Here is a 24,477-nt window from a genome sequence, read left to right as displayed (position 1 = left end):
AGAACAAACATATGGGGGAAGGAAGGGGAGGAAAAAAAAAAAGAAAAAAAAAAAAGACAAGACAGGACCTTTCTTCCAATTCAAATGATTAGAAGAAAGGATGGAGAAACACAGTGGTGTCTCTCTGACCACCCCTAATAGCAGATGCACAAGTGAAGAAATAGGGGGCTGGATGGGAATCTCTCCATGTGGGGTATCTGGATCCTCAATCAGAAAAAGAAGTTTGTGCCTTACTGCGCTTGTATTTGCTGAAGGAACAGCGGCACGGTGGAAACCAAAAACATTCTCCACCTTTTGGAGTTGCAGAGGGTACTGCAAGTTAAATATTGCGTGATCATTTTATTCAAATATTCATCCACTATTGTAAAATTACTCTCAGCAGTAGGTATGGTGGGGGTAAGCCCACCTCGCAGAAAGTGACAGGAATAAGTGAATTCAACAGTCAAAGCAGCCGCTTCCAATGATACTATCCTCATTTGGTGCACCTTCAGAAAAGGCTGCATGATTTCAGGTATAGTCTGACAAGCCACAAGTATTCATTTATGTCCTAAAAAGTCTTAGTGCTAAAAATCAAAGTCAAATACACTGTTCTTTTCTATTGCTTTTTTTTTTTTTTTTTGAGGTGATTAAGTACAAAAATCTCTCATCAACTCTGGTAGCTGTTGCATGCATCAAGTGATTGGCTTTTAAAAAAAAAAATCTGTGACAATTTTGAAAGATTAAAAATCTTTGTATTTCTTTGGAAGATTTCGCAAATCCCATAGCTCTAGGGAGTCCTCCAACAAACTTGTTTATGAGGAAGAGAAATAACAAAGCCTATTTTAAACATCAAGGAGAACAGTGTAATATGGCTTCTAAGTTGTTAAATCTTGGAACAAAATGTTGGTAGATCCAAGGAAGATCTGAGTGTTCAGGATGTTGCATTAAACACACGATCAACTGAAGAGCAGATTAAATTTTTTGAAGAAGTCTCCCTCTGGTGGTTAAAGAAGGAATTCAAATTTTTTTCTAACCATCTGTTGACTCAGCCAGCCATATTATAATAGACTGTTCAAGTCTTACTAAATAAATATTCTCTATAAAAAAATCAGGCGAGGTGGGGGAAGCCTGGTACTCTTGTGTCCATTCCATACTGGCTACCTGTAATTTGGAATACAAAAACACCCAAAAGCCAAAACCAAAACCTCAGACTTAAGTTTCACCTCACTACTCATAACTGTTGTGAGCTCCAGCAGAGGGACAAACCCAGTATTCTGAATTTTAAAAGCCAGCCATATGACAGCCATAATCAATTACAAACATAGGTCTGAAATTACACTAGAATTTTGTCTTGCTGTGCTCTAGAAAGTGAATTTGGTTAGCTGGGTTTTAAAGGGTTTAAACCTATTTAACTCAAAGAAAGCATCATCAAGAATTCATTTTTAGACCAGTACTGCTGAAGATCCAAGCGTAGATTTTAGCGAGAGAGATACCTTATTTCAACTAGTGGGGCTTCAGCATCTTCAGAAACCTGGTGAGTTTTGCAGAGAATGAGTGTGCACGCTCAGAGGAAGAGACAGTCTTCCCTCTGCATTTTGTAATACGTGAACCACGTCAATCACTAATTCTGCTAGGTAAGCAAGGGCTCAGGGTCCTGATTTGTAGCACTGCTAGTGGGATACACAGCCTTTAAACTCCAAGTCAAAAGTTCAAATGTAGTCCAGTATTGATGAATCACGAGTTTTTCAATGATGTGCTAGTGCCAGCGCAGCTGTGGCAAATCACCTCCACATTGTGCAAGGCCAGTGTATTGCAGTCAGCTTCTTAACAGAACTGCATGTGTGGTAAAGACACAAAGCTGGAGGAGGGAGCTGTTTTTGTACACCACTGTTGCCTGCCATAGCATTGAAGAATTTAATTTTCCAGCCCTACAAGAGAAAGGAAAAAAAAAAAAAAAACCCAAAACTAAAACCACCCAAAGCTTTAAAGAATTCCAACAGCTCTCATGATTTGCTTCTGAAGACAGTTACCCAGCTTCCTCGATACGATCTCCAAAACCCGTGACTGAAAACAGGTGCTACTTTAAATATTAAGAAGGACACTCTGGGTCCCACATCAAGCACCGAAACTATTTCAATATGCAGTAAGACAATTCAGAAAGATGCCTGTGGTGTTAGCATTAACTCAGTTAAGGCACGCATGCAGAATAGCCATGAAATATGCTGTTTCTACAGGCTTTTCTGTTTGTGTGCCCAAAAACTGTTTAGGAAGAGAAGTCTTAACACAGTTTCACTGCCAAGAGAAGTTTGAAAACCGACCACCAGAATTTTGCTTCTCAGGTCTGCCCCAGAAAGCCTATGGGAAGGCCTGTACAGAGTGGTCCACTGGATTTTTGGAGACCAACTATGTTCATCTTGTTATCAAAATTGAGCCCAATGGTATTAGAGTCGCTTGACTCTGGAATGGAATACAGGACTTTTTAAACCAAGCATACAGCATGCAATAGGCAAACATTTTTCTATCAGACTACAAATTCATTGAAGAGCACTCACAGTTCTCTGTTACTCAAATTACACTTGGGAGAATTTAGGATCCAAGTACAACACAAATGACAGCAGCTTCCAGCAATCCAGGTTTGCCATCCTTCAAAAACAAACACACAAAAAGCCTTCCACCCATTGAATCAACTTCTCCTTATCACAACTGTTAAATTTTTAGAGAGAGAGATAAATCAGATCTGACCTTACTAACTTGGACTCTATTTGTAACAGGTTAAAACTGACATTATTGCAAAGCTGATAGAGAACTTGGGACTTAGAAGTATACTTGCTATGGTCAATCCTTATTTTTAAGGTAACGGGTATGGAAAATAAGCAAGCTTAACAATATTAATACAGTCTTTTGAAGTTTTTTTTTTTTTTAATTAAAAAAAGTTTGTCAAACAAGATGAGTATTTACAAAACATTGAGCCTTTCAATTCCGTTATCAAAACCTGCTGAACACAGTACACATAAAGTAGAATATTATACAAAATCTAAAATATAGTAAGATATCAATAAAATTCATGTGATTGACTTAATAAAAACTACACCATTTCCCAAATAGGAAAGATAAAATATGAACCAGCACAGCTTGAACTGAATATGCAGACTTCCAATAGATTCATTAGAGACAGCCTCTGGGTAGTAATCTAACAGTCTAGTAATTGATGCTAGATCAAACCCGTGGCTCATCTGTTGAATGTAAAGTGTACATACAAAATTTACAGATATTTTCAAAGGCTCATTCTCAGTCTTTGAAAAGATGTTATAAAACAATTGATGCAATCTCTCTGTCTAGGAGCGTTTCTGTGTAAGGGCTTAACTTGTCTGCCCAAAAGACAAAAAGAATTTAAACTCTTCTGTTGCACAAAAAGAATAGAAATTTTTAATAAGGCAGAACCCTTAAAGGCAGAAATTTAAAAAGGCCGTTTTCTACCAGGCTACATACATCGAGTGTCCCTTCGTGTCACAGACAGAAAGAAAGGAAAAATCCAGATGACTCAAAGTGGGATAGGGAGCAGGATATTGTAAACTCTTCAGAAATCCATGCATTCAGTTGCAGAGAATCTTTACTCAGTGCTTTCAGAGAAAGGTAACATATACCTCATCTAGTGTCTGATATAAACAGGTAAGAAGATTGGCATGCATAGAGTTAGACAGCTTCATTATGCAAAAGAAAATGAAGCAGAAATCTGTACGTGGTTCTCTTTCCTTTTATACAGCATACCAGAGTTCAGATCAGCTGATGTTTCACCTTGATCAATAACAGGAGGAGGCCTTCGCATCAAGGCCAGCTGAACACTTCATTTCACTGTGTTACTGGCAAAGCAACGTTAACAGGCACTTGGCTAGGCTGTTGTGCTGGTGACCCATTACTGAGAGGTTGTTGTGGAACAGCAGCTGGTTCCATTTTGCTGATGTGTGTTATGAAGCGTAACCGAAGTTTCAAAGCTGGTCTTAAATTACAAATTATTTTCTCAACCTGTTTAAAAAAAATTAAAAAATAAAATAAAAACAAAATTAAAAAAAAATGAAGACAAATGCATTTGGCAAAACAGGAGTATTTTGACACGTCACTACTGTACACAAACATCACATTAGCACAACGAAAAAAGGAAAAAGATATAGTAAATAGTGGTATTTATGTTAATATTTTATTTACCATGTTAATTTTTGGACCTCTTCTCATAACTAATTCAAAAACAAAACAAATTCACACAACTGACACTTTTAAAAATGTCTAGTTATAAACTAAACTTAAACTGGGTGAATGATTTTTCACTGAACATGGATGCATTCCCGCTTTTTTCACATGTCAAGTTATATTGATGAATCAGAAATTGGGTAAAAAGTTAAAAAGGTATAGATCGAAATGAAAAAAGTTATGAAACATCCAATAGCTTTATTTCTAGTGATTGCTTTAACAATAGTACTTAAAGCACCCTCAAGCTATATTTTAAATTTCAGACTACAGAAATCAATCTTGAAATGAGACACCTAGCCTATTGCATCTAAAGCTTTTAAATGTGTAGAAGTGCACCAACTTCCTAATTTGCATATAGAGACTGGTCAATTGTTAAACATTTTGTTGTACTGCTACCTATGAAAATAATTCATAAAAAGATTAAATTGCTACGGGGAAGAAAGATAATTAAAGTATCAATATCTACTCTTTACTTACTTGGTCTTTCACACTGTCACCTGTAAACATGTACTTCATATGATACAAGAAGTCACATATAGGATCCATGTAGTTCAGGTGCGAGCTGCACCGATCTGCATTCAGGAGCATTTCATAAAATGCCACTCCAATCTGTTTCCACAGACACAAAAAGCACCTCAAATGAAAACAGCCTTTAAAAATCCTTTAGAGTAGAAATGCAGTTAAACAGCGTAATAAATATATGTACTGCTTTTTAAGTATCTGTGATTCCTGACTGACTATTTACTTTCTTGCAAGGACAAATAGGCAGGTCTAACTCATCCCATTATGCTTAACTAAATGATCCCATTTTCCCATGTTAACTTCCAGTGAGTGCAATAATGGTATTTTGGTACATGCAGTATAATTAGCGGTTAAACATCATTGACTGCAATATGGTTTGAGTAAGCACCTACAAAATTTGCAAAAGTAGACCTTAGTTAAAAAAATAGGAAAAGTTTAGCACAAGATTTGAATCTTCTAGAGGGAAGACATTACAGTTTACTGCATTCAGCTTGTATCTAGACTCCAGCAAGGTCTTCAGCAAATGCATACACTGCATTTTACTGGTTCAAGCATTCTCTGCAAAGAGTTTACAACTACGATGTTTGAATATACTTATGAAGGAAGTGTTGTGTGCCAACATATGTACGCCTACAGCCATTTAAAGATGGCAATTGTGAAACTTGAACTTTGTGCTTGGTCATTTAAGTCAGATGATAGTTGCTGCCTACTCTGAGGGTAGCAACTCCTCACAATTCCCTCACACTGAAATCAACTCCTCTCAAAGAAAAAGGAGTGGTATGGGAAAGTTGAGAGGAATGGAAAGAAGATAGCTTTTTAACTTTTCTTGTATTTTGGTTCAATACAGACAATGCAGGTGCCAGAAAAAACTTCCTTCCTGATGGAGCAAGGAAGAAACCAGTCAAAGCAATAGTTACTAGCTATTTATAGTATTATACAGGAATCTATAAAATTATACTGATCCATGCCTAAATAGTACTTTCTGTTGCTCTCCAGTACTTTTACTTAAGTACTGCTTTATGAAAAAACTTTTTGGAGTGACTTTTATTGTAGCTTTAAAACTAAAACGAAAAAAAGAGGAGGAAAAAAGCATTCTTTAAGAATTATATAAGTATTTTTTGTTTCATACTTCCAAAGTATACTTAAAAAGAACCAGAAAAGGCTACAACTCAGGGGCAAAACTGAAGGAAATATGTAAATAAGTATACAGAAACACTACCATATGATTACTTAACTGCCTGATACAGTTTCTTACAGTATCCTGTGTCCATGATCTATCCAAAAACATGGGAACAGAAGTTACAAAACTCTTCTCCCACTTTGTATGCATCCCTACACTTTTTGACTTCTTCACAAAACAATGTATGCAAACTAAATATTTTAGAAAGAACTGGAGGCAGGGGGTAGCTGCAGCACAGGAACTAATGGAGACCCAAGAAGGTTAAGAGTGAAGTCCCCAGCACAGACATTGGTAACGGGGGATGAAAAAGTAATCAGTAGCGGTGGTAGACCTAGATGTTATGCTGGTCAGGCTCTGGAGGGAGACAAGATGCATACTTGACATATAGGCTTTGTGTATATTTACCAACAGCACAGATATTTAAAGGCTTAGGATTCCCAAGTTAAGCTGCTCTTTCTAGAAGGGTCTCTGCTACCTGCTGTTTTTCAGCTCATCTGACTACTGGCCAGCTCCATCTCTTTTCTCCTCCCCTACCCTTATCCACATTGATACAAACTTAAGGAACAGTCTGTGCTCCTCCATCATCACATTTCAGCTCTCGCATACTTCCTTCCCCTGCACAGAAGCTTTTAAAACAGGCAGTAAGTCTGATGCATATTTTGCATGCAGTTTGAGAACTGAAGAAAATATGTACTGCTTGCTATTTTGGGAGCTGTATTTTTTTTTTGTTAACAAAAAAAAAAAAAAAAACAAAACAATGCAGTGCTAGGTGTTTTATCCTGAACCAAGCTGACAAAATTTCAGTTAACAGGGTAGCTGAATACCAACTCAGCAATTCAGATCCTTGAAAATACTGTTTAATTTGTACAGAATTTATTTCTGAATGTTTATCAAAGATCTCTATCAGATTCTGCCTTGTAATATAATAGCAAAGTTAAAATAATATATACTGTATAAAGCAGACCAAGAGCTACACTTTACCTCTATCATGCATCGTGTCCTCTCCTGCTGGAACCGTTGTAGAAAAGGACCAACAAGGTGGTAAACGTAGAGTAACTGGAACTCTGTTTTCACTATGGGTATCAATACTTCTGTGAGGAACCTGTAGTATTTCAAGACACATACTACTTCAACTGGAAAATTTTTTTTTCCTTTCTTTCCCCCACCCCAAATTCTAGCCAAAACATCACATTTTCTCTCACAGATTTGGGCCTTCATTTTAGAAAATACAGTGTAGTTATGCAAATATAGTTATTTCAAATATTAGTTATTTCAGTGAAGCTGTAGAACATTTCCAGGCATTATTACTGGACTAGAACAGGCAACAATTCTAAGCTCAGCAGAACGCTACACGCAGTCAAAAAGCTGTTCTCTGATGTTTTAACACTAGCCTTAAAACAAAGTTCAGGATTAATTGAGAGAAATACATCATACCACCTTCATTTTTGTCCAATATTTTAAGACTTAGTAAGTGAAGTCTGTTAGTTCTCTCATTAACATGGCATTGGGGAAAGTCTAATCAACTTTTTAACGCAGTTGTATTTTTCACTTGCTTTAATGATTCAGTGGATCACTACCATATCCTTCAGTCAGCAAAGCATCTCAACTTGCAGCTAGAGGGTACTTGCTAGAATTAAGGATACATTTACTGATTAGAGCTGATGCTTTAGGAATATGCTACAGTCAACGGTTTAAGAAAAATTGAAATTAGTAAAAGTATAAAAGCTAATAAAGATAAAAAAGGCTTATTAAAGGCAGTCACACTCTAGACGAAGGCCCTGAAGCTTACAGATAATAAGAGTTATGTCAGTGCAAGAGGGAGCTGGAAAAAAACTTGTGATCTATCTGGTGAGTTTTGGAGCTTCCCTGTACATATTTACTGGTATAAGTGCTACAGGTACAGCTTTGTTATCTACAACATGCACAGAATTTAAAAGACAAATGAAATCATCAAATATCATTACACCTACTTAGGAATGAGAGAAAGTTGTCCAATGCTAGAATGATGCCAGACAGCATGTGCCAAAGCCAAAGTGTAGCTACAACTCATCTCAGAATACGACTGGTGACATGCTGTGAAGTCAAACAGCTGGAATGGGTAACCAACCCACTCTGTCTCTGACGTCAAGCTGGGACTGTTGATCACGCTCACAATGCGATCATGGAGAACAATCCAGTACGGCTCCTGGAAAAAAACAAAAAGTCAGAATTGCTTCTGAAAAGAACACCACCTAAGACAATGCTTCCTCATCTCTTTCTACTGTTATTGCATTTCTAAAATGTTTTCAACTACATGGTAGTTTATAACCCTGTCTGACAACCATGAAAATTAAGAAGCACAATACAGAAAGCATCCATGTCAGTGGATGTAGCACACTCGAGGGTGTGGCATTATCAAGACATATTTCATGAATTTAATTATTTAGCCAGCTAATATAAAGGTCTCCAAAAGAAGCAGAGCAGAGGCAAAAAGCCTTAATATGGAAGGAGACTGAGAATTCTCTGAGTTTTCTGAGTACAGGTGCAAACAGACCAAAAATCCAAGATAGAAACAGGAAACAAAAAAAAAAAAGGTACAAAAGTCAAAGAACATAGATGAAGATGCGAGGAGACTGAACAGGGAGCATAAGAAGCAGCATTATAAAACCAGTAAGGATTAAATCCATGTTGGCTTTCTTCCAAGAAAAGGAACCATTTTGTTGGGGAAGAGAAGTCGCAAGGAAAGGATAACTGTAGCACATATAAGCAACAGGTAAGCAAGATCAAAATTATTCAGGCAGTCCTGGTCAGGTGCCAAGAGTCATTACATTTAGAAGATCAAAATTTCTACTGACACACAAACTCTAATACTGCATACATTTGCTTTTGTAGTTTTAGGCACATCTTATTTACATGGTTTAAGAGATACAGGATGTGCACGTGCAAGTATTAACAGAAAATCAGCTTTGCATCAGAACCCTTATAGACCTCCTTATTCATAGTTCCAGTTCTCAATTAATACTACACATGTGGCATTTAACTATGTTTTTAAATAGGAGTGATTTACTTCTTTTCACCCTAGCCTCAAAACATAATAGAAGAACAGAAAACCTGGTCAATTTTTCCATGCTGGAGGAAGACATGTTTCTCAAACATGCAAGCAGCCTTCTGAATAGCTCTCTGTGGAATCTACAGATGTTCGCTATCACATTGCAAACAGCAGAAGTCTTTACAACATACAATAGAAAGATGACAAACCTTACACGGAAGAAGAGATTTTTTTTCTTATTTTAAAATACAACATATTGACTCACTGGTAAGGCTGTGATTATTAGTCCAATTGCATTCATCCAAGCTGTGATATTCTCTCTTGGCACCAGGGGCTGACTAGAGACAGAGAAAAAGAAAACTGAAGCTCTGAAATTCACAATTGCAATTTGTGCTTCTGGTGCACCTAAAGACAAGGTGTATTTATGCACAGAATATTTCTCAAGTTGAGCAAACTATACACATGCAGGTATTTAGGAGAGCCAACAGACAGTATAAATGCCATTGTGATGTTGCTTGCAAAACTTTGTTCAGGCATGATTTTGCGTTAGTAGATTCAAAGGCTGTTATCACACTGATCTTCCTACCAAATAGGCTTCGGTGCTTAAGGGTTACTTGTCCCTTTATTGACTCCTTCCCTCCATGTGCCCCAAATAGAGCTATCAATAATATATTACATTTTCAGCCTCATTCAGCTTTGAATCATTTCAGTTTGTCGTTGCTCAAAGATGACATGTGAATTACTGCAAGAATACTAGGTCCTTTCTTTCACTTCAGTTCTTTTACCAGTGGCTGAGCAAGAAACAGAGCTATGGATCAAACTTAATGCATCCTGACAAAAGGCTAGCCTTGACACACGACTCTGTTTCAAAGTACTTCTGATTTTACATTAGCATCAGGAGGATTTAGAGTCCTGCCGAATGCTTCCTGCCCCTTTCTTTGCATTCAAAGATGCTGTGATAGTAACTGATGGAACGTCCTCCTCCCAGCACGGCTGATCCCCAATAGCCTTGTTTGTCCTCCAAAAATAATTTATATATAAAACTTGGAATATTTATACTTAATTAAAAATTTATAAAAACCTAAGAAAATGAGTATCACAGACCACCTTAGCAATCTCTAATTATGTATTATATATTGCAGAAAACAGTTTCAGAGAGCCAACATACCTCTTCAGCACAACATTCAGTAGTGCATTGCCCACATCCTTCCCTGGAACAGCCAGAGCCATGAGCTCAACACAGGTAACATGGAGAGCATGGGCAGCTGGGTTAGGAAACTCATTGAATCTCCAGTCACAATTCGGAAACGGACCAGGTGATTTGCCTGCCATAGGTGGCAATGATTAAGGAAAAAAAGCTGCCCCAACAGACTAGCGTAAGCAGCACAATGCTTAAAAATATATGTATATACCACACATACTAAGTTGAACTGAAATAAAAAATAAATTACTAAGAACAAATAAAATAACCACATTTCATAAAAATAAGACATATAGACAAAACTATGAATATAAGGCAATGATACTTGATCACTGAAGGACTACATGAATACATAGCTATAAATATACCACACACACACACACACACACACAAAGGTCACACAGAGGATAAATTTCCCCAATTAAGAGGTGGAACAAAACAACACCAATCACCTCATTCACCATCTGCTTCCAAGACAAGAAGATGAAAATAACAAGAATTTTCTACTCTGCATCTGAAACTATTAATCTGCTTCAGTAGATCTTCTAGCAGACTTCAAGGGTGACAGTTTACGCAAAATGAGCACCTGCTTAGTCTCTGAAAATATTCTACTTTCCCAACCAAGACTAACTCATTTGAGCTACATATAGAAAAGATCTCTGAACACACTGTTAACATTTGCATAAAAGCAGGGGTTTATATAATTTTAGCTTTATTTAGAGAGATCTAATAAGCTTCTTTCAAGTTACACATAAAAGAAAAGTAAGTTCAGGAAGAGGAGTGAAGGAAGACACGTAACCAGAAAATCGGTCAACTCCTGTAAAGCTGACCCAGAAAGAAGACGATGTCTGAGGAGATTTCACTAGCCCTATTCTCTAGAACATAGCTGCATGGATTCACCAGCTATTTCCACAAAAATTTAAATCAGCTGTAGTCATAATTGTAAAAATTAATAAAAGGCAGCAATTAAGAAAATGCAGGTTTGCATTAAAAATGTAACTTCTAGTCTTTCACTCCTAAAAACCAGATTCTCAGCAGTTGCTAACAGCACATATACCGATCTTCAACTAGATGCAGCTAGTTATACACCATCTTAGATGTGGCACTGCTTACAATATTTTATTGTCAGAAATATTGATAATAGCATTATAAAAAAGAAATCTCATTTTCTACTTTTTTTTTTAAACACTCATGCTTTGTATCAAGCTGATTTTATGTGGCAGTTAGAATTCAATTCAGAATGCATAAACATCAGTATTTGGATTTATAAGTGACACATTAAACAGTGAAATATTTATACAGCTGTACTGTACTTTATTTTCTCCGTATCTTTCAAGATGTTTTTACTAGGGCAGAACAGTCCCTGTGTAGAATAATAAAAAAAGTACACTGAAGTAAACTAATATGAATTTAGACTGATATATGCAGTTAAATAAAGACTCCAAGCTTTATTTCATATCTGAATAGATGGAAATTGAACTTTATATTTTAATGAAATGAAGCTGTAAGACATTGGCACAGCTTAATTAATGTGAACTTTAAGAAGGATATTGTCTACTAGTCTTCCAATGAGTTTGCAGTAGTAAGTGTCATCGGGAATCCACGGATTGTCTTCTCGGGCATTCATAGCACATTTGAGATAAGTATCACTTAGGCACCAGCCCAGTGGGCGATTATCTTTGAGAGAGCCAATTATGGCATGAACAAGTTTTCTCTTGAGGTTTGTACGCTCTCTGAGATGCCCCTCGTAATAATGAAGAGTGTTGTACAGGTAAGTCACTGGACGGTCTGCCAAGAAGAAAAGAAAAACAACAAAACCCAGAAATAACTTCTAGCAGCACTATTATATTTATGGTAGCAAACATAAAATTAAAATCAAGAGCTCTACAAGACTAAGTTGTATCTATTTAAAAACAGTGCATATGGAATCGATTCACATTCTTTATTTCACTATACTCTACAACATTGATTTTCCTTTGTCTTCTACATATTCCTTAATGTGTGTGCAGAAGGGTAGAAGTCGAGCAAAGAAAATCAGTATTACTAACAGTTCATATCTTAATGACAATATTAATATACTTGTAAGTAAACTGATTAAATTATCTCTTCATATAAAAGCAATTAAATAGGAAGAATCCAGGTATGAAGTCACAATAAAGAAAGAATATTGTAAATTGCCTGGGCATAACATAGCAATGACATCTACACAGAACTTTTTATAGGAGTGCAGTTATAAAAGTGTTAAAAAAGTAAAGTTACTTGAATCTTAAACAAGGATAGATAGAGGAACCCTTCATTTTTGCCATTTCAGTCTTGGTAACACAAAGTTCGTTAGGACACAGGTCCAAGTACTTACTACTAGAAGGGAGTGAAAGGGAAATGTGTGAAGGAAGCATGAATTAGCAAGAGTGACCTGAATAAAAGCAAGTTCACTGTTAGTATCCTGAAATTCACTAAATAGGGATTGCACTTCTCTGCGGAAATGTACACACGGCTTACAGAATAGGAAAGGATTAAAACACTGCTGTGCTAGTAGATTAAAATTATGAATGAAGGAGATGAAGGAAATTAGAATGATCGCAACAGGAATAAAAGTCTGTATTCACAGATAACTTACCATGGAATTTGTATAAACCTCCCAGATGATCCAGTAAAGTTTCTAGTGATTTGGACACTGGAAGCAATTCCAGAAATCTATGGATTACAATGTCAAACACTGGCAGAAAGCGCAGGCATACATTTCCAAAATAAATTGGTAGGTACTGAGGCTGGATCTGAACTGGGGGATTGACTTGCTCTGCCAAGCCTTCAAAATACAGCTTTTCAGGATATTTCTGGAGGGAAAGAAATCCAACAAAATCAAAAGCTCTTTCCTTAAAAGCAGTGCATTAAACATTCAGCATCTACACTGCTTTAAAAAGACACTTCATAACCCTCATTATCACATACGAATGCAGTGGGATGATTTCACTGTAAAGCTTACTGAAGAAAATTCAACTCTGAGTGAAATGATTTAGTTATTAGACTAGCAGATAACAACTTCTTCAGAAAAAACAAAACAAAGTTTCACCACCACTCAAAGTGGGCATAAGAGAACATTAAGTATCCCAAGGCAAAGCTGAAAGCAGCCGGCGCTTGTGTGTCCCTTGTCAAGTATTTTAAGAGAAAACCTAGGGGAAATCAGCACTACTGGAAGTTTCTGCATGATATATTGAATCAGAACACTAGAAGTAATATGCATGTAATAATTCCCTGGGAAAGAACTGGAGTGTACTCAAATACCAGATGAGTACAGCTGAAGGCTGAGCTTACAGTGTTCTGCCTGTGGCTGAAATTTCTTTATGCCAGATTGGGTCTAGGAACTGTGCAGCCATGTCAGAGCACTTCCCAGGCTAACATGATTTGCTTCCCTGCTACTTTTAGGCACTGTTAAGACACTACGGCTAAAGCAGAGGGACCAAATAGCTTCTGGATCAGAACTAGATTGTATGTGTTTAGCTACATGAGAGTTTGCTTGTACCTATTTCATCTCAGCGTTGATTTATCTTTTGACAGAATACTCCACTGGTACATCCTTTTCTAGCCAGCAGAAGCCACTATGTTTACAGCAGCATTAAAATCTCAGCCATTCCCTTCCCTAACATATCAGGATATCATGTTCTTGCCACACAGGAGATGGAAGAAACTTTAATAATTAGGAGAACATACACGTTTAACTATTGTTATAGTCAAAAAACACCAGAAGGAAATACCTTCTCCCTGATGCACAAAAACTGTGTTCAAAATGAATTTCAGTAAAATCAAGATTTTAAAATGATTGGATTTAGATGAGCAAGAATGACTTTCCACCCAACTCTTCAGCTCCTTCTGTCTTTGAATACCACTGCATTATAATTTTAACGTTATTACATAAATGTAGTGATTTTTTTTTTTATATACTAGCCCAAATAAATTACAATTTACGAAGTGACTCAAAAAACTGACAGAGCTGTGCTGTCATTTACAGGACAAAAGACTCTTGGCTGATCTCAACTCCACAGAAAGCATTACAATAAAAGAATTTTATTAGCTTTGATACCTTGTGATAACTCATATGCTTAGTATGCCAGTCATTCTGCAGCCAGTGTTCTGGAGAATTCTCCTTCACAAAATCACTCACTCTGTTTCTGAAATCGTTAGGCTTCAGTAAGAGTAACTGAATTATGAAGTAACAGACTTGAGCTTCATTTCCTTCATGACTACGCATAGCCTTAAACAAAACGGATCAGAAAACATGGAATTACAGTTGATGCTGCTGTCTGCTTTATAACCCCTAAACATTGGCTAGCAAATTTGGCTGCATATTAGGTACATCTGCACACAAATTCACACTGAACATATGGTCTTTCAACTCTGCTTTTCAAGTGAAGACACAGAACAGAGGCAGGTTCAATCACCTCCTGTGAAAAGTACACATGACATTTTTTATTCCATAGGCAGAAAGTCTTACAAACTTCCCAGTGACAGCACGTTCTCCAAGAATTCTAGCCTTCTTTTAGCTGTCAGTTCTCTTATTGAAAATAACCAATTAATGATAATGAAGTTAAGATTGCTTCAAACTTCTGGCCACTCTGACATGTTTGGACTTCAGTTTGAAGATCAAACTAAAATTCAAATAACCATCTTTACATTAAGATGAGGTTTTAAAATGTAAGTAAAGGATAATTACTGAAGGAAAATTTAATTCTCTCTAGGTGAGTTCTCCTTTATTTTGTAGGATAAGCTGGAAACACAGAGAACTGCATTTCTCTCCTACTTTTCTGATGAAACAGGCTGAATTCTAAGCAAAGAAAGCATACTCTAATGGGTACAAGATTTTCCATTTGCTTCTACCTTTTCAGGTTGCAGAAATAATTGCATAGCTCTGAGGTCAGAGACCCAAAGCACTAATAAGAATATTTAATAATACCGATTCAATGGTTGCCATTAAATAATCAAGAAAAGCTTCCCCTGAAGATTCAGAGAACTGTAAGACTGAGTTTTATGTTGCTTACAAAAGTAGTCTATTATTTTACTTGATTATTGGGTTAGCACATAGTCACTATTTAAAACCAATGCATTTTTAAAAAGATTGCTGCTACAGAAGTGACTCAGAAAGCAGACTCGGCATGAAGAACTGGCATCTTATCTTCTAAGGCAATACTTACCAAACACAGTATCAACCTATCCAGTGTTACAATGTTGTATTTCCACACCATGTCATTGAGAATCTCAATACACTTATTGAGCTGCTGGCCTCCTGCAGAGGTAGAGAATTCATACACCAAGAAATCGGCAAATGTCCTGACATGTGCCACCAGAGCTCTGGCCCCAATTCTTTCTAACACTCTAGCAGGGAAGAAAAGGAAAAAAAAAAAAAAAAAAAGGCAACAAGCAATTGTTACTGTTCTTAATAAATTTGTAACTGGTCTATTTTATAAGAGTTAGTGGGTTTTAATACAATTGTCTTAAAAAAGGGGAAAAAAAAAAAAAAAAAAGACAAAAACCCTCCCTTTATTAAATGAACTGAGGAAAACCCCAAAGCGAAGCAGAAAAAAAAAAACTTTAGAACAATTGAATTCCAAAGTCTGGATACTAATCAGAAGAAATGCTTCACTAATTCCTGTGCATAGTATTCTGCCCAGAATCCATGCTTTAGTTATGCATTTTTAGTTATACACCTCTTAGGACAATCTTCTGCAACTCAACTTTATTTCCTGCAGTATGCATTTTAATATAACATTATAGCATTAAAATACTGGTATTTCCTCATTGCACAGAAGAGTAACACATGCTATCATAAATATTAACTGTTTCACCAGACCTAACAAGGACTGAAAAGAAAGAATCAATTTTTCATGGCTGGAGCTGATGCTGTTACTAGTGAGAAGTAGTAAAAAAATTGTGGGACTTCTACTTCTATGATAAATTTTCATCTTAATCTAAGATTTGTTTTATTTAAAAAAAATATCTGGCCTTTATTCATGTATAAAGGCTAAGTAAATAAATGCTGTATATTTTCTGTTTACTATTTCAGATTGCCTGAGACATTGCCATTACAAGTAAATTGCTGAATTCAAACACTTCACATCCTGGTCTCTTACCAGGAACAATATGCATTGCCTACCACTGTGTGGTGTAACCAATCTTAAACACTGCACAATTACTATGATATGCTTGCTAATACCTAGCTCCGCTCCTTTTTTCCATGCTCTGAATTAATAAAAAAAAAAAAGTAAAAATCAAGCTGTTAATGCACAAGGCCTATGTCCTCAGAACTGAGAATGTTGCTGTAAAAACTTTGAAACAGCACGCCTTTTAAGCTCACCTGTAGCCAATTTGGTTAATGTGATCAGTGTCTAACAACATCTTCCATAGGAGACAAAGGAAAAGCGGGGGTGAACCTTGCCTAGAAAAGTGTGTGATTATATCGTTCTCATTGGTCATAGACTTCCACTTTCGGTATTCCTCTTCCACATTCTTCTTCAAGTTAAAACGGCTTTCCTGAGGTACATTATTCTGCTTGAAGAATACCTGAAATAAAGCAGTGTGACTCAGAGGCTAGAATAAAATATTTGACCAGGCAAACTTTTGCCTGACTTAGCACCTTATGAGTTCCTACTTCCTTAGACAATACAAACCTACTAGGTAGGATTATTGCTTCACCGTGACACCACAGTGACTGTTTTGTCACTAACAAAGCTACATTACAAATTACCACAAGAAAAAAAGCTTCTCTAACTTTTTTTAATTTTATTTTTTAATTTTTAAAAGATCTGATTTACCTTCCACCAGAAGTATCAGTTGGCCAAACTTGGCCTTAGAATACTCCAGGAGAAGCTAATGCATTTCTGAAGAAATAGCAATGTTACCATCATGCTGCATTCTTTAGGGACTTGAGATTAATGTAGTCTGGACAGGGGAAGAATCTCACCAACTAACAAAAGGCAAAGGATCTTGTTAAGAGAGTAAATTCTCTGTATTTCCAATAACAAAATCATCAGTTTGAAACTATTACCTGCAGAGGAGCTGGGAAACAGCTTAGTGTGTGTGATGCCCAGTTATGTGGAGTAAAACTCATGATAGTCTGCAATATATCCTTGCACCAAGTTCCCTGAATTGAATCAGAGCCTGTGAAAAAGTCTAGAAAATGGATTGATGATATTAGAATTTCACACACACACACAAAAAAACCCATTTCTTATTGGTATTTCTTTTGTAGTCACATGCACCAAGGCTTTGCTAGTTCAACAGGGTTTCCTTTTTGGCCAACTTCTCCCATCCCATTTCTTTGAATCTTATTTACCTTATAGAACAAGCTGGATATTCTCTTTCATGCTATTAACAATAACAAAATTATTTTTAGGTTTTGAGCTAGAAATAGAGCAATCATGATTTTATATTTAATTTCCTGTAATGACAGTAAGACAAGCTTTTGCTGATTAACTGATTAGACTTAAAAAAAAAAATCCTGAAGAAGATAACGATGATGAAATTGCCAGATGCCATTTTATATTGCTTTAAAAAGACTGCTCAGCAGTACCTTTCCCAATTAAGCTGTAGAAATAAAACACAAGCTTCATCCCCCCCAAACCCGGTGCTGATTTAACATTAAAGGTTGAGCAAAGGTTAAAAAATAAAAAACCTAACCCAAAGAAGCCCCTTCCCTTTCAAATCACCTCCACCATTTTTTGTGAAATAGTGTTGTTCTAAGGCACCATCGAGTCTCCGGACTAGAACAACAAAAAAAGGAGACGGAGAAAACATCTCCCTCAAAGCTAACAAAAACCTGACCCATGTAATTGCACATTGTTAAAACATTAAAAACACACAATAAAAGCTTCCCCCTCTCCCTTCCCCAAGAAAGCAAACCCAAAACACACACTACTTTTTCTTAAAGGTACACTGTAGAGGGGGTGGCTTCCACATGAGCAACATACCTGCTGTGAGCATTCCATTTTTTTTAAATAGCATCTATCAGTAATCAACCCAAACATTTACATTTAAAATAATGAAACCGAAAATAAGACAGTAAAAAAAGAAAAACTAATCACACTGTATCTCTGTTTAAAAATAAACTTTTAAACAGTGTCTGATTTCACGACTGTTTTAATAATAGGTTTTTGCCTAAAAACAAGTAGTTGGAAATTAAAATTATACTTTTTTCAAAACCAGAAGTGTATGGGATATGCTTTATGACTGGGTCATTTCCATGATATTCTACTGAACAGTATTTTAGAGAAATGGCTTGACTACAGCTTTCACTTAGATGTTATCTCACAGTATTGCTATTACCTGTCACATGTGTTGCCCTTGCCAGAGTTAAGATCAAAGCTCTGTTGAGTTCTTCTGATTCTGCTGAAAGAACTGTTTTGGGATCACTGAGGAATCGTGTAAACTGTGGTTGGACTTCCGAGCTGCCCAAAGCTGTAATTAGCCTTAGAGCAGTACTCTCAACACTGAAAGAAGGAAACAGCCCAGTTAGCAAATAATGCTTATGCTGCTGCTTCTAAGATTCCAAAAATACCTATTTTTCCTCCATTTTCTGCTTCAAATAATACAAAAACATTTGTTTTCAAAGTGATGTTCTTAACCTTTTGGAAAAGTTTGCTTTTTCCACTGTTTAATAAACTTGTTATCAACTATTTTAAGTACTTTATTTTCAAATAAAGCTCTCAAATGTTGATTTAGTGAGAATTCCAGGTGCAGAGCCCTAAAAAAGAGCCTCAAGTCTCTCCAATTTAGAGACCTCCCTTTTGTTATCTTTTGAACGTCTTCATCTAAACAAGGATACATAGATAAATAAATATATGCAAAACCAGAACAAAATGGCATGAATAATGCATGGAAAGTTTCAAAGCTAACTATTACCTTGAAGCAGACAGCACTAAATTGTCCTTATTAAAGAAATGAGGAAGTACTGCTTTTGATTAAAAGCACTTTATTTTCCAGTGCTCAAGTTGAAGCGCTTTTCATACCAGGTAGATTGAAGTAATTTAAGAGACTTTTATGACATTGTGTCTTTGAAATGCCAAAGCCATAGGTTAGTTTACTCCAATCTAGTTGCATGCAGTGCTTATCAAAAGTGACGGATTAACATTCATATTTCAGAGATTAAGATGACAAAATAAGAATTAGGTGAATAAAAAGAGCAAGATCTTGTATTTAAGGAGAAACTTATCTTCGCTTGTTCTCTTTATTCTTGCTAAAGGATAAGCAACTGAGTAATCTGAATTTGGACTAAGAAATTACTGTGTAGACTTCCTTGATATGAACTGACAATAATGAGGTTACTCTGTCTCCCTCACATACACCCACAAGAAGTATTCTACTCTAAGAGTGAATGGACACTCTTTTCTGTAACTTTTCTACAACAACGCCCAGGTTCTACATACAAACTGAATCTCATACCCTTCAACTTCTTTAACAGTAAGTTAAACTCAAAGCTTTTCCCTAGAATTAGCTGCATATCAACTCTACAGCTTCTTTAACCAGCTTTTCCATCTTTTTTGTATCCAAATTAGCCACTGTTTTGTGTGGTTTATGCTGACACACACCACACAGTAGAAGCGACGCTTTTTTCTCCGCTCAGATTCACGTACAGCCACCATAGCTTTGCACCAACTCCGTTACAGCTGCAGGATGAATCAAATTATTTCTCTGATCTGACTGAAAATTAACTTCCCTAAAGAATTAACTGGAACCAGTTTAACTCTTGTAATGGAATTAAACATCCTCTACAGGAGTAGGCAAGTGCAGTTCCACTGGCAGACAAGCCAATCACTGTGACTACAAGTAGCAGGCATTGCACTTTATCTCCAGCGCAAGCTCAACAGTTGCCCCACCCTTCCTGACGTGACAGTTCTGGTGCACATTCCTGTGTTTTGACCCGCGACACTGCTGCCGTGTCTGTGCAAGAGGCTGTCTCTGCAGAGTACTACTGCTAACATCTAACTGTACTTTTGAAACATGACCTGCTGAGATACCACGAAACAATTTAGCCACAGAACTAAGACTGGGAAGTACTCATGTGCCATTTAAAACACAGTTCTCACACAGCTTTCAACATACGATGAAGGAGGAATCCGAGATTATGGTTGAACGTGGTAACCATCACTCACCATAGATGAAGCTGGTTCTGATTAGTCTGCGGCACAGCAGCCAAGGAATGAAGATGGCTGAGCAGCTGGACTCTGTAATGAGGCTGGATGTGATGCATCCGATAGCTGAACATTTCTAGCAGAGTGTGCAAAATTCCCCATGCATGAGATTTGAACACTGTTGGCAGGAGCTGACCTTATGAAAAAGGGTTTGTAAAGTAAGTTTTCCAAGTGATTACACTTTAAAATACAGCTACAGAGTACACTGTGCATAGATGGTTATATTAGCTGCAAGTCAGGTATTTGATTTGAAAATTTTACTACCTCCAAAGAGTGCGTGTGCAAGTGCTGTCTGAAGATGCTGTAAATGTGTAGAGCTCAATAATCTTTTGAATGAACATATACAGCAGACATGCAAATTATTTTAATGAGTCTGATTAAATATCATTTGCAACTCATTAAGTAACTTTGCTTATGATTTTCCATTTAGCATATTTTTGCACAACGCAGCATAACTAGGAAGATTCTGACCATACAAGTGATGGCATAAAGGGACAGCAGTACACTCATCTAAAATTTACTGCAGCGCTAGGGTACTTATTACAATTTCTTTTATATTAAAATGGTTTATACGTGTATTCAACATGCTGCATCAATAGATTTTCATTTTTACTATGGTCTCTAGTTGCCATTGAAAGAAAATGCTACTGAACAAAAGGAAGGGGAGGGAAAAGAAAAAAAGGGTTTTTTTCTTACTGATAAAGCCTTTGATGCCCAAGGACTCTATTTCCATATAAACCAACAAGCGACTATAGGTTTCCACAAGAGCAGGAGCCAAGGCCAGACTAGATTTTGCATGAGCCAACTTTATTACCCTTGTAGCTATGCTATGAATCAGACTGAGGAGAAAGAGAGAAAGTATTTTTTGATTAAAAACAAGGACTTGAAAGTTAAGAAATTTCTTAAGTAAATCAGCAGATCTATGTCCAGACACAGGAACGCTTTCATGATAATAATTAGTTACAGGGTTAAAAAAAAACAAAACAAAGTAGCTGCAGACTGTACCTCATTTTGGCATGAACTGTGAGTGAGTCCAAGAGGTTCATTGGCAGTGGCGTAATAGACCCAGATGCCATGCAATTAGTCCCTGGAAGAGGTATCCTCATGTTGCCATTTCCATAAATAGTCTCTACTAGTACACCCATTGGCAAAGTGAAACACTCTGAATTGGTTGAATAAGCATTGCACAACAAGGCAATCTTGTAGTCATTCATTTGTAAGCTTTTATTTCTTAAACTCTGTTGCAAAAACCTGCGTGCCAAAGAGATTAAACATTAAGTAGAAAGAAACAAGCAGAATACACATGTATTCCAGGATTGCAACCACAATAACCCCAGTCAAAAAATCCATTGTAAAATAGTGGAAAAAACAAAATATTTATTAATTGCACCACATCAAAATGACTACATCTTATGCCACAGTTCCACTGTGTTACGATTCTCCTATAACAGAGAAACACCTCAAGAGAAAAATATGCTTTAAAAATCACCTTTCCAGACAAAACCCAATGTACTGCTTACCCACACTTTCCAAACCACAGCACAATAAAACAAAATAGTCAATTTGCTTTCAGATTCTCCATCAGTAAAAAAGACTTATTAATCTGTGATCTAATACATTATTTCCATTAGCTGTATGGTAACAGCATTTCATTTTTTATGAAATATTTTGACTTGGAGCTCGCTCTTAGTCCTGCTTCATTCCTTTGATAACCCTTAAACAGCATCCCATCACACAATACATTCTGAATACAGACTTGGAGCTTCCTATTCCATTATGTCTAGAGACAAATCAAAACATAACAAAACCCCCAAAACTCACTCATGGTGAAGTTTAAGAGAATGAGGAATGGGAATCTGTAACTTGGAGTTGTCACTATGGGCCTTCCGATTCAGATGAATCCAAATACAGGTCATTGCAAAAGCATGAGTTGACTGGGGTTTGTTAATATCAGGTACAGGAATACACTAAAGAAAGAACACATGAATGTGACATATTGCATATATTAATTCAGTTTTTCTTTTTCTGACTTGCAACACCATAAGCAACGTTTTAAAAGAACAGATTCTACCCTCATCTGTGTATGCAGTTTTAAACCAAGAGCTCTGGAAGAGACCTAGACCTCAGTAATTATTCTGAAAAAAAAAACCAAAAAACAAATAATCTAAGACATCAGCAAAGGGAAATTCATGCTTAGAATATACAAATTCAAGATATATATAGTTACAAAGCATCCACTTTTACTCTCAGCCTCCCACTTACACATTATTCAGAAATCAGTTATGGTATGTGCTTCCATAGTAGGTACTCAGTGGTTCACCAATATTTTCTGAAAAATCTAACTTGTCTAGCATCACCATTATATTTAAAGATTAATATACTTCCTGTGAAAAGGAACAGATACACCCCAAAATACAAAAGGTTTTGGCTACAGACTCAGGTATATTACTGCTATTAGAAAAGGTACTCGATCTCTCTCCTTTTGCCAACATCCACATTTCTTTCCCTTTGGTACAGTTACTACTGCACAAACACCACTTGACAGCACAAGTGAGACAGCAGCAACACATAAACAAGGGGAGAGTAAGACAGAACCTAAGAGCAACAGCCACAGATAACATTTAAACTGCTTGTGAAATTGAATCCTCAGAAATGCCCTAGTCCCACAAACACTTTAAACAAGTGTAACTCAGAGCCCATCACCATCACTCTTCCCATACTTTGTGCTGACAAAAGCAATTGCAAGCTCATGAAACAAATCATACTGAACAATTTCTGTGGGTCAAAACTAACTTAAGAGGGAGGAAAATTGCTACATATCAGTTTGGTGCACCACACGTTTGTTTTAACGTATCTACTGACCCAAATAGAAGGCACTATGATAAAAGCAAGCAATCAGGATTTCATGCTGACAATCCTGTCATGGTGAAAGTTTAAGAACTTCCCCTAACTCCCTCTTCCTCAGGAATCTTCGTTCTAGAGGAATGTACAAAGCATGACTAGGATTTGATCTACTACTGCAGAATGAATTTTAAGTAACCATTAATACAGAACAAATTTAAAGTGCCTTGTTCAGTTCTTTGGACCTGAAAGTGTCTCTCAGTGTATTATTCTGTTACAGCCCAGATGTAACAATGAAATTCCACAACATTATTCCTTAACAGTATCCTCAGTGCTTTAACAAACTCCTCAAAACCTTAGTCAAACCAAAGTCAAGGAAGAGATGATTAACAGAAGTCTTTTTTGCCCCTAAAAACACTGCACAAATGTGGTTACTGGAAAAGCATGGCTAGGAAATCCTGAAAATTTTCATTTAATTATGAAACATCTCTCTCCAACTATGCAGCACACTGCTGTAACAGTGACTCAAGAATGATAGTGATATTGACATATGAAGGTCTCGGGTTGAATTAAAAATAAAACTTTTCATTTCAGAGAGAAGACTTACTTCTTTCTCTGGATACAGGAGGTCAAAAAGCTTCATAACGGGGAGGAAGTCAGCCAGTGCATTCTTCTGGATGCTGCCAGAGATGAACTGGAGTAGCACCCACATCAGATGGTCTCTTCCTTTAATGAGACCACGGCCTGCCAACTGTCAAAAACACTCAGTAACAGACAAATACTGCATGAAGAAGAAAAATCACTGCGAAGATTCCTACAAAAGTAGAAGGGCAGACTAAAACAGTTCCAGCAGAGATTACTGGAAATTTTATAGACCTAGGCAGAAATGTACATCATGTTTTCAGAAAGATGGCAAACAGGTACATTAGTTGTAACACAGAAAACAGACTCTGGGAGGGCCACAACAACTAATCTCAGGATTTTAAAATGTATTTAGCTCTTGAGGATCACTGTTTTGAAAAATTAGTGACTCTAACATTGGACTTAAACTGTCAGCCCTGTAGCCAAGTACAGTATTGCCACTGCTAGCAGCAGGCCACAGGTTTTATATTAACTCCATCTATAAACAAAGTCTCTGAACCAGAACAACTTGAACTCGCTTCATCTGGACCCATCTGGATGTTTTATTTTTTTGTTATTTAACTTCTTTATCTGTAACAGCAATTCTCTAATAACCAGTACTCTACTCTTAACCTCTACTCTTTTCTAGTTTGCTTTAATTTTAGGTTAGATTTGCGCAGTT

At 36.7% G+C, this 24,477-nt stretch overlaps 1 protein-coding gene across 5 annotated transcripts in view; it reads right to left on the bottom strand.

The window, feature by feature from the left end:
• Positions 1 to 2,684: 2,684 nt before the first annotated feature.
• The window catches only part of MED23 (mediator complex subunit 23), a 40,575-nt gene continuing 18,782 nt past the window's right edge, over positions 2,685 to 24,477 (bottom strand). Inside the window, exons 13-30 of one of the 5 annotated variants that reach the window (XM_009460753.2) lie at positions 23,782 to 23,925; positions 22,155 to 22,300; positions 21,339 to 21,584; positions 21,030 to 21,172; positions 20,295 to 20,469; positions 18,469 to 18,632; positions 17,192 to 17,316; positions 16,502 to 16,707; positions 15,342 to 15,522; positions 14,234 to 14,404; positions 12,773 to 12,989; positions 11,707 to 11,943; positions 10,123 to 10,288; positions 9,220 to 9,292; positions 7,897 to 8,111; positions 6,908 to 7,028; positions 4,702 to 4,833; positions 2,690 to 4,002 (exon numbers count right to left, since the gene is read on the bottom strand). In XM_009460753.2, the coding sequence (XP_009459028.1) occupies positions 3,829 to 4,002; positions 4,702 to 4,833; positions 6,908 to 7,028; positions 7,897 to 8,111; positions 9,220 to 9,292; positions 10,123 to 10,288; positions 11,707 to 11,943; positions 12,773 to 12,989; positions 14,234 to 14,404; positions 15,342 to 15,522; positions 16,502 to 16,707; positions 17,192 to 17,316; positions 18,469 to 18,632; positions 20,295 to 20,469; positions 21,030 to 21,172; positions 21,339 to 21,584; positions 22,155 to 22,300; positions 23,782 to 23,925 (3,036 nt within the window). In that variant the 3' untranslated portion in view covers positions 2,690 to 3,828. Of the gene's footprint in view, positions 4,003 to 4,701; positions 4,834 to 6,907; positions 7,029 to 7,896; positions 8,112 to 9,219; positions 9,293 to 10,122; positions 10,289 to 11,706; positions 11,944 to 12,772; positions 12,990 to 14,233; positions 14,405 to 15,341; positions 15,523 to 16,501; positions 16,708 to 17,191; positions 17,317 to 18,468; positions 18,633 to 20,294; positions 20,470 to 21,029; positions 21,173 to 21,338; positions 21,585 to 22,154; positions 22,301 to 23,781; positions 23,926 to 24,477 lie in introns of all 5 variants that reach the window. The other 4 variants (XM_009460754.2, XM_087774009.1, XM_087774010.1 and 1 more) reach the window with 4 other exon arrangements.

The sequence above is a fragment of the Nipponia nippon genome, unplaced genomic scaffold (assembly GCF_047370975.1).
Source record: "Nipponia nippon isolate SJK-2023a ecotype South Korea unplaced genomic scaffold, ASM4737097v1 scaffold_4, whole genome shotgun sequence".
NCBI classification, from domain to species: Eukaryota; Metazoa; Chordata; class Aves; order Pelecaniformes; family Threskiornithidae; genus Nipponia; species Nipponia nippon.
The sequence above is the reverse complement of the archived record's forward strand: the minus strand, read 5'-3'. Positions and strand labels throughout refer to the sequence as shown.